The sequence below is a fragment of the Lissotriton vulgaris genome, chromosome 11 (genome assembly GCF_964263255.1).
Source record: "Lissotriton vulgaris chromosome 11, aLisVul1.2, whole genome shotgun sequence".
Taxonomy (NCBI): domain Eukaryota; kingdom Metazoa; phylum Chordata; class Amphibia; order Caudata; family Salamandridae; genus Lissotriton; species Lissotriton vulgaris.
In genome coordinates, this window is record NC_141699.1 from 1,075,199,676 (window position 1) to 1,075,214,050 (window position 14,375).

Consider the following 14,375-nt stretch of genomic DNA (forward strand, 5'->3'; position numbering starts at 1 on the left):
TTTGAATTTTCCTTGTACTTGTGTGTAGTACCTTTTTGTAATTTGGCCACACCACTTTTCCCTTGTAAGACACAGTATTGTTTTTGTTGTAGTTGTGCCTGAGTGTGCCTTTTGAATTATCCACAACACTTTCCCCTTAGAAGACATATTATGCTACCTCTAACATTTTGTTTGTTGTTGCTTCCTCAAGTGCCACCATGCCCGAGTATCGTTTTTTGTTGTGCCTTGTGATGTGGTCTGACGGCCTCGTGTAATCTCGGCGTTTTCTATATACGCCTTTGGCTTTAATTGGCAGCTTATACGGCTTTTTTACATTTGCGCGTTGCCTTTGGCTTTAATTGACAGCTATTGTGTCTGCACTACATAAAGACGGCTTACACGGCTTTTCTACATTTGCGCGCTATGTGGAAAATGCATATGGTGTTGAAATATGTTTCCAACAAATGCTCTTTAAATTCGGGTCCGCGCTATGTCAGAACGGCTTTGTGTTTTCGCTCTGTAAACACGCATAAATCAGTGCTCGCGCTGAAGAAATGGAGCCTTGTTTACTTCCTGCCCCCTTTATGACGTGTCTGCCCAATGGTTTGAGAGAACGTATTTATCTTTTCCAAAGTCGTGTGTGCAGTGCTGTGATTGGTGTACAATGTTATGAACCCTGCCCCCTGACGTCATTGTGGAAGGCACTCCTGCTTTTGCCTTCGAGTGTAATTCAGGGGAATGAAAATATGGGTTCACGCTACATAAGTCGGCAATTTAAACACTGGTCAGCGGTACATGAAGACGTATTTTCGGTAATTTCAGCGCTACTTTCAAAATGCCTAATTTATTCCTTAATGTGTTTACCAATCCTAGAAAATCCGGTGAAAGTGCATTTTTGATCTCGTTCTCAGTTCGGTTTTGAAATTGAGTGAAAGCGCATTTGCGATCTAAGGGTGCAATGTAAGGGGCGCTGTATATGTTCAATGTAAGGAGCGCTCTATGTTTTCCATGTAAGCTTGCCCTCTTTGCAGTTGCCATGTCCCTGTGTCCGGCCACATATTTGGTTTGAGACGCCCACGGCCACGTTCTTACACATGAGCACGCCCCCAAGGGACTACTTTTACACTTTTGGCTTTTTTGTATTTTTAATATATATGGTGTACACATTTATAGCCTATGTCCTTCAGCTATGTCTCCCCTTTCAAATGGTGTATTGGGTGTAGTGATTGGTGCATTACTTTTGTAGTTTACCTGGCTCAAAGGTTTGTGTTCTCTCTTTATAATAGTAGTATAGATTTCAGCTATCAATTAAGTTGACACAGACGTACAAGGGTATTCAAAAACGGTCTGTCTTTTGCAATAATTTATCTATAAACAAAATCCCTTGCTGGCATTCTTCTAAATTTACTTAATCTGGCCAAGCCCGCAAGGGTATACTGGGTTACCCACCCTCCCCTTTTTCCTCTTCTGTAATGATGGCAAAGCATGGCACTTGTATGACATCCTAATGGAAGCAGAGCTGTACAGCTGAAACCATTTTTTCAGAAATGAACGAAGTGAGCGCATTCATTTTGTCAGAGAACGTATGATTAGTGCACTAGTAAGTTAAAATGAGGACACATTCCTATAAATTCACAGATATCATCCTCATTCATGCCAGAAAGAAGTTTGCTATGCTGAGTGAAACATGTAGTTCCAACAAGAGTAGAAAAAGCCTGTCCTGCCTATTGATTCCCCAGTGTTCTAGTGCAGCCCCATCACAGTGTTATGAACAACTAACACACAAAAACTTTCAAATCAGGACATATTTTCTGAGTTTTCAAATATCAGCCTCATCCATGTCAATAAAACATCCTGAAATGCTGAGTTAACATGTTGGAGTGCCCATGTTGATGTTGAATCCATGAAGGACTTGAACCTTGTTCACCGGTTTCAAGGTCGGCAGCTCTAGCTGTATGGCCACAGAGTTAGGATAATGAGATGTACTATGATCAGTTGTTTACATACCATCAAACAAGAGAAATGTCCCAACTTCCTGTGTCCAAGTGATACATGCCTGATATTCTTCTGGGTTTGGAGCCATACTGTCCATGTTCAGGTTGCTCACAACCAGTGTCTCGATTCTTTCAATCCTATAATTAGTCACATTTTGAAATCTCAGAAGACTCAGGCATGCCCCACAAATCTCCTCACACACCAAGAGCAGTCAAAACTGTAAAGGACTGAATTTAGAGAGTAGAATTAATTGTGTGATTGGAGAATTAGGGCAGCTGCTCAGCCAGCATCACAGTTAACCCCTGCAGAATTAAGAACTGTAATTCAAAATAGCAGTTTGCTTGTACCTTCTTCAGGTGGAATCCTTCCAAAGTAGTGTCCTTTATAACCTGCCTACTGGCACCAACTGATTGAATATTGCTTAGGCGCTGAATCTCATGAATCACAGCATTGGTGTATGGAAGCCTCTTCCGGTCCTCATATTGAATTGTCTCCATCTCTCCAAGGACAGCATCCAATTCCTTCTGGACTTTCTCTGCGGACAGACAAATATACTTGACTGTCTGGAAACTAATTATAATTATTTCTTTAATTTGAGCCCAAACTCAAGCGTAGCACTTTAGGATAATTCATGATAGGTCAGACAAAAAAACTCATAGAGGTTCTAATGATGTATCCAGTTGGCTCTAGAGCAGCATGCTGTACCCATCCTTTCCCTTAATGATTCACACTACTTATTATAGCGTTCTATGCTTTTACTAGGTGTAATGACATAAATGTTCTTAAGAAAATGTATGGCTATAGGAAGGTGAAATTAACTGTTTATCAGAATTTTAAACATTTGCCAATGTCTCCAAATCTTTATTTATTTATTTATTTATAGTTTTATATAGTGCAGATAGGGCCGTGGGTCAGAGAGCACTTTATTTAGGTTTTAAAAAAGGAATAGTTTCAATACAAGAGTGTGAGGAAAGCAGTGTATTACATGGTGTGGTTGTCCAGCCCCACCGTGCAATAAACTCACCCACACATCTTGAGGCCAGTCAAGCTTGTTAGCAAAACTGTAGCTCAGCCCTGGGTAACTGTGGCCTTGAGCCATCACACATTGTCCCAGGAACAAGCACAAAACACTTAGAAGTCCCAAAACAATTTAATAAGAAAGAAACACGACACTAAGAAAATCAGACACCAATTTTTGAAAATTGCTGTTATTTTTAGGCATTTTATTCACCAAAATGAGAAAAATCCACCTGACGGTGCCAGGCATATAAATGACAGCATTTGACTCAAAACGCAAACAAGCATTGGTCGCCACTATGGTTTACATTTACTTGGATAATTGAAATTTTTGGAAAATCTTTATAAACTTGAGTTCAGGTACTCCGGCCCCCTTTGGGGCGATCAACTACAAGAGGGAACAAGTCACGGGGGCCAGTGAGGCTTGGTAAGACCGGTACCTCTCAGCCAAAGTAGTTGCCAGCCTAATTATAGGCTTTGACAAGGGTTTTCCTGGGACTACTCCTAGTCCACGATGACGGTGGGTGACTTTGACCACAGGGGTCATTGTCCTTTGAAATCTGAATGCAGTCCAGCAAAAAACCATCCAATGAAAACAGCGGTTCCCTTTGGGTGAGGCTGGTGTCCATCTTGGATGACCACACTGAACTGCGATAACTCTCCCATTTCCAGCAGACATGGTGACATTTTTGAGTGTAAGGACTTGGTCTCTTAGGCTGCACTTCGATGATCAACAGGTTGCAAGTGATTGTGGCTACCAACTCTCCAAAGCAGTCATGTTTATTTTTGTTGCCATGCAGCTGGAATAGCAGGTCAGCCAACTGACTCCTGGAGTCACTTCGTCTGCCTGGGGCTTGAGGATGAGCAGGGAACTAAAGGTACAGTTCTCTTTTTTCTTGTCCGAGGACCAGAGGTGCAGGCCAGTCTTTGGTGCAGCCCCCCTTTGCCCGGTCCAGGGAGCAGCAGGGCAAGCCTTCTTCAGTCCTCTCTCCTGACTTGATTGAAGGGATGAGTGGCAGGGGTTTCATATTTATACCCAGGATATGCCGTAGGAGGATGCAGTGGCTGCTGGCCTATGAACTAACATGTCCCCTGCCTGATAACAACGTTCTGCAAAGTATGGCTGGCATATGGCAATCCCTAGATGCACTATTCTACCCACCCCCAAAAAAGCAGAACTCTTCTCTTGATGTTTGGAGCCTGGTAGTCCACGCTTGAGGTGTGGCTACCTGGGGGCTATGGGCCTGATTCACAGAACTAACTTAAGACAAAATCCTAAACTTACAACTTTTGGTATTCACAGAAGTTAGGATTTTGTCTTAAGTTTGTCTTAAGACAAAATCCTAACTTAAGTCTGTCTTAAGTTAGTTCTGTGAATCGGGCCCCATATGCCCACAGAATGCTGGTTTGGCAATGATTTACCACTCTCTGTTCCTGATCCAAACATATTGATTGGAACAAACAAACAACCCTTCTCTTGTAACTTTCACCAATTGCCCTTCAAAGGCAGCTTCCCCTTTGAAGCTTGCCAGTTCTGCTCACATCCTGTGTGGCTTCTTGTAAGGTAGAGGAAAGACCTCTTCCTGCCGCAGTCCTCTATTATGTTTTTTCCTCTGAGTTCGCATATATTCTGCGGTTGACAGAAGGCTGTCTTGTAGCCAGCATCCATAAATGGCCACTGCAAAACTTGGGGAATGGAGTGGAAACATTCTAAAGTTGGCTTTTACAATAAATGTGACGTGGGCATCAAGTCAGGTTTAATGCAATGAATCATTTGATACCTTGAAGTACCAATTTTAGTAGTCCCATTGAGAAGTTGGCACAGATGATTCGTCAGCGTCTTATCCTGTATTCACCAATAGTGCTACGAGACTTCCCACAATAAAAACAACAATATAGGGTTGTTACTATTAGGGCAAATAAAAATACATGTCCTACCTTTTGATATACAGTACCTGGCTTAGCCCTCGATAAGTCTACCTTAGTGGTGACTTATATACATCAAAATGGAGGGTGTGGACTTTGTCTTTAGTTTAAATGGCAAAGTCGAGCTACCAGTTCTGAAACTGTCCTGCCAGCCAGCAATGGCAGTCTTTCAGTCTTGCTTCGTCACACGAGGGACACTCACTTACAAGGCCTGGGTACCGCTGGTACCATATACTAGCGACGTATAAGTAAGATGACATGCTAATTGTGGGTGAGCCAATTAGACATACTCTGTTAAGGGTCAGAGCACAGGCCCTGAGGCCTGTTTGGCAGGACTCAGTGCACTCTCAGAGTCAGAAAATCAGCAGCATCAGTCAAAATCCTGGGGTGATCATGCAGAAAGAGGCATTTCCTTACAATGAGCGAACAATATATCAGGAAGTATAGAATAAAAATACGTGAATATAGTGATGAAAACACACATAAACGGTTCCTGAACACAGATGAGCTAATCGTGTTCCTCTGTGAGATGCAAACAAATGTGAACACTTTCAGAAGGGTTCTTCTAGGTTATTCTTGTTTCAAATGAGAATTTGCTCAAACTGATAAGTGTTTGTTCAAATTCTTTGTTGTTTTTCTTGAAGATCTCATAGGATGTAGTAGTTCAGATAACCAGTGAAACGGGATTCTTCAGTAAGTGTGCACTCACAGTCATCATGTTTTGCCAGTACATTTTTTAGGCATATGTACGAGATTCTGATGCAGTGCTGCACCAGAGAAAAATGGCAAGAATGCACAGTATTTAAGCAATATGGCACATTCCTGTCCTTTCCCCCTGCGCTGGTGCCGCTTTGATAGTCTAGTGCCAACGCAGGCATCCTTGCACCATGGTGCAAGGGTGCCTGAGTTGTAGGCAGGATTGCTTTTATGCAGGAAGGGGCACCTTCCTGCACAAAAACAATCCATAGAGTTGTTTTCCTCTTTCTATGTGTGCTACAGATTGCAGCGCACATAGAACAAGGCAAAAACAAGGAGAAATAAAGATATTTCAACTCATTACGCCTCCAGGCTTGGTAATTTGGTAAATTTGGGAATGCGTCAAAAAACGTGGAAATTGTTTAGGAATACCTATCGCAATGCCCATGGAATGTATCCCTTGAGCAAAGTAAGGAGACGCAACTCCAGATTTATGAAGCCATTGAAAGCCATGCAAAATAGCTTTGCGTGGCTACATAAATCTCACTTAGGGGCTTATATCACTTTGCATGGTGCAAACATGACGCTAGCCTCTCATTCTTATGACACTTTGTGTAGCACACTGTTGGGCAAGGTGTGTTGATTTGGAAAGGCAACGCTGCAGAAGAAGCCTATATAGAAATTGGCAAGGTGGGGTGAGGTCCCAAACATTGGCACTATTAACTGCACAGATCTTTCACTGGCATGAGTCACTTTGATTTCACTGAAGTCTGGCACATTCCTGGTCAGGGCCACTAAGAAGCATTTTTTCCCACATCTCGAGATGTCCCTCTCTCAGGCATATGTTCAAGGGCATATGTTGGCGGTTTGAGGGCACAATAAAAGATGTATTTGCGTCCAGGAAGCACAGCACTGCTTTGTGTGTTTATGCTATCTTCCCAGACCATTAGGTTGATATTTAGGGAGTTAATTTTCCTGCAAGTTTTGCAACAATCCAGCATGAGAGAGATGAGCAATGCTGTGGCTACAATGTGAGATAGAGTCTTGATTTCCTGCTCTGAAATAGCTATCCCATGAGGCACTTTCTCTCAGATGTCAAATTATTGGTCTGTATTGTGAAGGAGTAGGCCTCCAGAAGCAGGGTTAATCGAGAGCAGTGCAGTGCAGGTGCTGCTCAACAGTCATATTCAAGGATCCGCCTTTGACTGGATCCAATCCTTCCTCTCTGGCAGAACCCAGAGGATCAGACTCCCCCCTTTCCTCTCTGCCCCCACTGTCATCGTCTGCGGAGTACCCCAGGGATCTTCACTAAGCCCAACACTCTTAAACATCTACATGGCCCCCATCGCCGCCATCGTCAGATAGCACAGGCTTAGCATCGTATCCTACGCTGACGACATCCAACTCATCCTCTCCCTCACCAAGAACCCAGAAATCACCAGACTCAGCTTCCAGGAAGGAATGAGAAGAGTAGCAGCTTGGATGAAGGACAGCTGCCTAAAGCTCAACTTCGAGAAGACCGAGGTCCTCATCCTCGGACCCTGCACCTCCGCCTGGGACACCGGGTGGCCTTCCACCCTTGGGAGCCCACCCACCCCGACTTACCTGGCTCGTAAACTCTGCATTATCCTCGACTTTTCTCTTTCCATGAACCGCCAGATCAACGCCATCTCCTCCACCAGTTTCAACCGTCTCTGCATCCTCTGCAAGACTTTCAAATGGATCCCCCCCGACTGAAGACCGTCACCCACGCACTCATCACCAGAAGACTTGACTACAGCAACGCCCTCTAGGCCGGAATCAACAAAACTCTTCTAAGCAAGCTCCAGAACATCCAGAACGCTGCTGCCTGACTCGTCCTAGGAACACCGCACCAGGAACATATGACCCAACACCTCCGAAGCCTTCACTGGCTCCCCGTCTCGAAGAGGATCACCTACAAACTCCTCACCAATGCCTACAAATCCCTCAATAACATTGGACCCAAATACCTCAACAACCGAGTATGTTTCCACGTACCCAAGAGAAACCTCCGCTCCGCTGACCTTGCCCTGACGGAAGTCTCCTGCATCCGCAGAAGAAGAACAGGAGGGACAGCTTTCTCCCACATCGTGGCCAAAACCTGGAACATGATCCCGGTCAACATCAGATGCTCTCCAACCCTCCACTCGTTCAGGAGGAACCTCAAGACCTGGCTCTTCAACTGCCTCAGAGCTGCTCCCCCTTCCCCTCCCCCAGCGCCTTGAGACCCTCACGGGTGAGTAGAGCGCTTTATAAACCACTGATTGATTGATTGATATTAGTCCACTATTGGGTGTGCCCTTACATTTGGATATGTTTCCAGGCAAGGGGCTTTATTTAGACTTTTGTGGACAGAGTAGTCTTTTTCAAATGTGACAGAGTACCCTGTCCTACAAACCATCAGTCGACCCCCCTCAGTTAGAGATTCATAGGAACCTTAAATTTTCCATCAACTGAGCTTTTGTTGGCTCCATTGATGGAATACTTCCATTCACCCTATTTAGGGTGGATAGTGTAATGTATTTTTTTATGTCTGTCACTGCCAGGAAAATCCTGGTGGTGAGGGACAGAAGTAAAACACAACCTACGCAAAAGCTCCCAGAGTGTGGGGATCATTAATTGTATTTTTTTAAACAAACTTGCAATTTGGGAGTTTATTTCTGAAACAAAATGTATTAAAACTTTGTTTGAACGTCATCAAATCTGATGGTAGTCCTCCACCATTTTGTTTTACTTGAAGGGTGCATCTGTGACAGCAGTTCCCTTTATGATACAGAGATGCCCGCTCGTCTGCTGGTCATTTCATGTTTGAGAGACAGACGTCTGTCAGGAGGTATGAGGTTATGTCCTCTGTCACCATAACGGGCAGAGTACTGTATGTCAAACCTGAAATAAAGCTCAGGTTTCGGTAGGTACCAAACAAAGCATTTTGTCCTTAAAGTTCTTTAAAACATTTCTTTTGTTGCTAAATCCACACAAAATGTTCCAAGAAACCACTTCTTCTCTAAATGGAACTCGAAAAAAAGTCTCACAAAGAAATTAAGGATCTGGCTTAACAATCAGTATCACTGGCAAAATAGTTAGATGGTTTGGGATCAAATAAGAAACTCCCAATAGTGTGACTACTGTTTAGAGGTGGGTATTGAAATAGAACTATGTTGGACAATATATCAATGGGAATACAGTACAGTGCCACAGAAGCAAACACTTTAAAAGCCTCAGAAGTAAGAGTAAGTCCCAAGAAGGATTTAACACTCTCTGTGGAGGATTGATCATCACAAAAAGATGCACATCCTTTCTTCAGTATGACACATACAATATCCACAAACACTTCAGTGACATCTGGAGGGCTTCTCGAGCAAGACATTTGTCAAACATCAACATGGACATCAGACCTTCAATATTTATTAGGGGCTGCAAATATATGCATCAACAGACAGCTGCAGTGTGGTGTAGGTCCCTAGGATGTCTCAATAACATTTAAGTTATTGTATCTGGCATGATAAAATACAGCTGTTTCATTACAACACCCATACTTTATTTAGTGTGTTTCAGTACTATTGTCTAAGCTTTGTGGTAAGCAAATACAAAGAAGAGAGATGAAGGAGTCTAGATATGTTGTCAGTAATACTTGTTGCTCTGAATCTTCTCTTCCTACTAGCTCACTCACTAGGTGTTTTACGGCAAGATGTCCATAGTTTGAGTCTGGAAACAGAATCATCAAAGTGTTATTTCAGATCGCTTAGACATCAAGGAGAGCATACTCACATCAGGATGAGGAATTCAGCTTTCGGATAAATCAAAGGTCTGTTTGGGTTGACACCACAAATTCAAAAGTAGGAGATTGGGTCTACTGAGGACTACTGGTAAGTAATCTAGGCATTCAGCATCAAGAGGCATAAGAGCGTGACCACTATGAGTCCCTCACCTTGGATGTCTGGTTGAGTCATCATGTAAAGCAGTGCCCATTGTAGAGTAGTTATTGTGGTCTCCGTTCCAGCTTCAAACATTTCAAGCAAAAGGCGGACCAAGTTGTCCTGGTCAAAAGTAGAGGTGGGATCAACAGTGTCCTGGATGGGATGATAAAATGCAAGTTAAGCAGGTTGAATGCATTGTATATCACTATAATTGTAATAAAGCAGCATTGGATTATTCAGCATGCTTAATGATGGATGGAAAGTTAAGCACACTTCCTGGAATGTGTACTAAATTGAAAGTAACACCATTTAATTACAGTTCATAAGCATGAGATCCACTTCTAAAAACAGTTACAAAAAATCTGTAAATATTTTGTTGGTCTTTTGCCTTCAGATAACTGCGTATAAAATAAAATTACATTCAAGTTAAACTAATGTTGAGAAATTTACTTTGTACGTTTTAAATGCTCTACTGCTACTCCAGGTCTGTATGTAATCATAGAGTCACAGTATTGAATCCTGTTTGGTGCAGGTGGCATGTGTACTTAGGTCCCAGCCTCTGATAGAAAGTGCTGTGACTATAAAAACTAAATTGTATTATAAACAGTATATTATAGGCTGCCAGAAATTGTGCAAACAGATTTAGGGCTCCATAACAAGTTCCCAGTTATCTCAGCAGGGAGATATGGGGCCATAATTAACACTGCGGACGGTGTCTTCTCGTTAATTGTTGGGCATTACATATTATTTTCGACAAAATAGGAAATATCATAGAGAACCAGGTCCATTACACATATTTGTCCCCCTTCAAGTGGGAGTCTACCTGGCCCAAATCTGCAAACATTTGCCTCCTACTTGGAGGAGGTGGTAAATGTTGAGAGTCTTTTTCTTTTGCCTGTGGTGAGGTGAAAGAAGTGTGGGGAGTGCTTTTTGCATATTGGATAGCTTGTTTCTCTTAATTCACTTCAACACCATGTGGAATGTGGATGCCCTTTGGCATCGATGGTCACTCTGACGCCACCATTTCACTGAGGATAAACTCTTTCGGCCAAATACCTGTTGTTTTTCTTTTCCCTAATTGATGTTATTCCCTGTAGGCTGACTTCAAGATTGTTGTTCTGGCTCACTGTGATACTACATGTCTCATACCATTTTCTCATTGATTTCTTCCATCTTTTTTTAAACCATATAAGGACAGAAGGTAATCTTTCAAATGGATATACCATAGCAACTGTCTTTATATCAAGATGGCCAGTGATACATTATAACTGTTTCCACTGTGTAGAGTCTAAAAGGAATGAACTCTCCATCACCTATCCCTTCTTTTAACAATTCAATTTTGGATACTATTCTGGATGAGTTCTAAGCTCGTCAGCCTTTCTTGAACTCTACTAATGCATAACTATAACAAATTGAAGACAGATGGATCATTAGGGAAAATAAAATAGGTTGGTTGAAATGGAGCAATGCATAATAGCTGTTCAAGATGCTTCTTTTCAGATTTCTATTCTTGAACAAGAAATTATTAAACTAAAACTTAACGCAGAGGATTTAGAAAACAGAAACCGTTGCAACAAAGTACACCTTTAAAGCTGGTTGGAGAACATTGAGGACCCTAATCTTGGTGACTTTTTGAAGAAATTCATCTTGGAATTGTTGAACATATCCATTTCACCTCCTATCAACCTACAGCGTGCTCATCGTCTGGAAAAACTCAAGCCTGAATTCTCAAATCCTTAAGGCATTTTTATACTGTATCTCGAGTTTACTGATCTTCTTTGTACCCCAAAACAAGAAACAGTGACAACAAGACTGTCTGTGTCACTACATTTTAGTCAATTTCTAATTCAGTGAATAAATGTATTTTCACTGGCCGAGGATTAGCACTAATAACCTTCCAGAAGTGCAAGGACTTTTGAGTGGCCACAGTGCACCTCCGCAATCAGGGAATCCCGTATTCTTGGGGCCACCCATTCCGGTTAATCTTTAAATGGCAAGGCAAACTGCATCAACTACGTTCTCTACAAGACACCTGCAGAGTTCTGGACATTAACGGTCCATGGCAGCCGCCAGAATGGTTATCTAGCCAGGGCGAAGATGCTGGTACGAAATGGCAAACAGTCACCGGAGGGCAGAGCATGCACTGCGACCAGACCACACGGCTATGGCACTAGAATGACAGTCGGTGCTGGAGAAGCTTTCACAGGAAACTTACCCACGCGATGACTCATGGATCCAATAGCGAACAGATTAGAGACAAGGGCAGGGCTTGAGATTCTCTGATGGTCATTCAGGTGACATGTGAGGGGCCGGGTGTGGAGTGAAGGCATCGGGTGGGAGTGGGTAAGTCGGGACACAAGGCCACATGTTGCCCTTAAACTTTGATTCTACTACAGACTTGCAGCACAGGTTACTGAACCTGGGACAACGTGGGACTCAACAGGGTTATTGGTTGGGGTTAGAGTGGGACAGGGGGGTCTTGGGAGGGAGAAGATGGGACAATCTTGGGGTGGGCTCTTGGGTTGTTTAGGGAGGTATTTGCCGTTTGTCTGTGGGTTCGGTAGGGGGTAGGGCGTCCTGTATTCATAATGTTTTCCTCGCAGAAAGTCCCGGTGTACAAGGTGCGCTGTACCACAAACCCATCCAGGGGCCTCAATAGCACCACTTGCCAGAGGGATAGGGTGGTTCCACAAGAGAGGGGGGCCTACACTGAGAGTTGCGCCAGATCATGTTGTTGTCATACGTTATGGTCACTAAGGAAGTGAAAATAATTACACTCAACGTTAAAGGCTTAATAACCTGTTAAACGACGTGCAATATTATCCTATTTGGAAAATGCTGAGGCTGACATATGTCTCTTACAGGAGACGTACCTCCTCCCCAGGGATCACCACCGCATGCGCTCGAGAGCATTTCCCCAGCAATATTTCTCCTCCAGGATAGAAAAGAAAGCAGGGGTGGCTATACTTATATCCCATCGCTGTAGGGGGTGGCGAAAGAGAAAGTAGCTGAGATGAAAGGGAGCCTTTTGGCCTACACTGTACAATTCGGATCCCAACAAATTGTGATAGGCTCCTTATACGCCCACAACTCAGGGCTGGAGAACTTTCTCAAAGCAGCTCTAACAGACCCATTGGCCCATTCCCTGCTCGGAAGAATAGCAGAGGTCAAAATGTCACCTCTCCCTAAAGCACTATATTTGTTCCAGACCATCCCGACAGTAACCACCCTGGAGTGATCACCTCGATGCAGCGGGACATCAACCAATTTATCTGGGCGGGGCATGCCAGCGGATGAGCAAAGCATTGGGATATGGGCGGCCCAAGCAGGGGGGACTGGGGATACCAGATCTCCTCAGCTATTATAAGGCGGCCCAACTGTGTTACTTAGTAGAGTGGGCACGGCCAGAATCCAAAAAACTGTGGCTTTTTCAGGAATGTGACCTGGCCGGAATCCCTTTCTGGAAAGTGCCCTTTTTGAGGAAGGCCCAACCCCCATGGGGTTTAATAGGGTCCCCATCACCAAGTGTGTGATGTCCGTCTGGGATGGGGTGGCAATAATGCAGAAATTTACAACTTCTCCTTTTCCTCTGACTCCTCTGTTCGGGAACAGCAAATTCAAGTCTTACCAGGCTTAGTGGGACACCCCCAGCCGTTCTGTGGGGCATATGCACGGGGAAACACTAGTTAGTGTAGCCCTGCACTTTATACATTTGTTTATTATTATTATTATTATTAATAATATTATTATTATTATTATTATCTATTTGACCTCTCTGGAGTCCTATCATTCACCCAGGTGAAGCTTGACCATGGCAACTACGGCACTGGGTACTGCAACTGGAGGTGAAGGAACAGGAGGGCCGTTGACTGACTAAATACAAGAAATGGCTCATTACTACATTCACTGATAAGGGGCTGATCTCAAAACTGTACGACAAGGTTAGACACAACCCCTCGTTGCATGCCACGCCGAGCCAGAGGGGATGGGGAGAGAACTAGGAGGGGACCTCACACAGAAGTACTGGGAAGGGATTTATTAGGGCAAAGCATATGGCCTGGAATGTAGCTAGTATAAAAACAGCTGTGAAAATAGCTACGTATTGGTACCTTATGCCTGCGTGTTTACATAGAGGTAACCCGGAACGGAGCACCACTTGTTGGCGTGGATGCTACACCGAGGGACCACTTTTACATATATTATGGGGGTGCCCACTGCTGTCTAGCTATTGGACCACAATCCTAGACCAGGTAGATGAGCTATTCGATACTCAGAACCAGAGGCTTCCAGTCTATGTGGTTTTAGGCCTTCCCAATCCCATTACCTATCCACTTAAACGCACGAGAGGACGCCAGATGGGGCTGGCACTAGATGCAGCATTGACAAACATGCTATTACATTGGGGATCCTCCACTTCTCCTACACACACAAGTTGGCTACATCAGCTTTGGTACATACTGGGGATGGAGCATATCTCAGCTACTCTGAACAATTCTACGGCTCCTTTCAGAAAATCTGGGGTCCATCCTAAAACTGGTTTCATCAGAATTCAATGAGATCACACAGCCCAAATACCTAAGAGTGTTATGACTATCAGATCTTCGGAAGGACCCACCAATCCCACCTACCGACTAGCTGGCACCGCTATAGATGTAGAAATGGGACTAGACCAATGTGTTGCAGGGGATATCGGATGGGGGGGGGGAGTTAATGTTTTTGGTTTCCGACAGGGACAGAGCAATTCATGTTGCACTCCACTCACAGCTATGCATATGCTTTCTCTATGTGCTATTTTATGATGTCGACATGACATTTCCTGCCACA

At 43.7% G+C, this 14,375-nt stretch overlaps 1 protein-coding gene across 1 annotated transcript in view; it reads right to left on the reverse strand.

Annotated features, from left to right (window-relative positions):
- LOC147684140 (cytochrome P450 2J2-like) overlaps positions 1 to 14,375 on the reverse strand; it is a 95,232-nt gene that overhangs the window by 18,305 nt on the left and 62,552 nt on the right. The window contains exons 6-7 of the mRNA XM_086944530.1: positions 9,563 to 9,704; positions 2,322 to 2,509 (exon numbers count right to left, since the gene is read on the reverse strand). Of these exons, the coding sequence (XP_086800656.1) occupies positions 2,322 to 2,509; positions 9,563 to 9,704 (330 nt within the window). The remainder of the gene's footprint in view (positions 1 to 2,321; positions 2,510 to 9,562; positions 9,705 to 14,375) is intronic.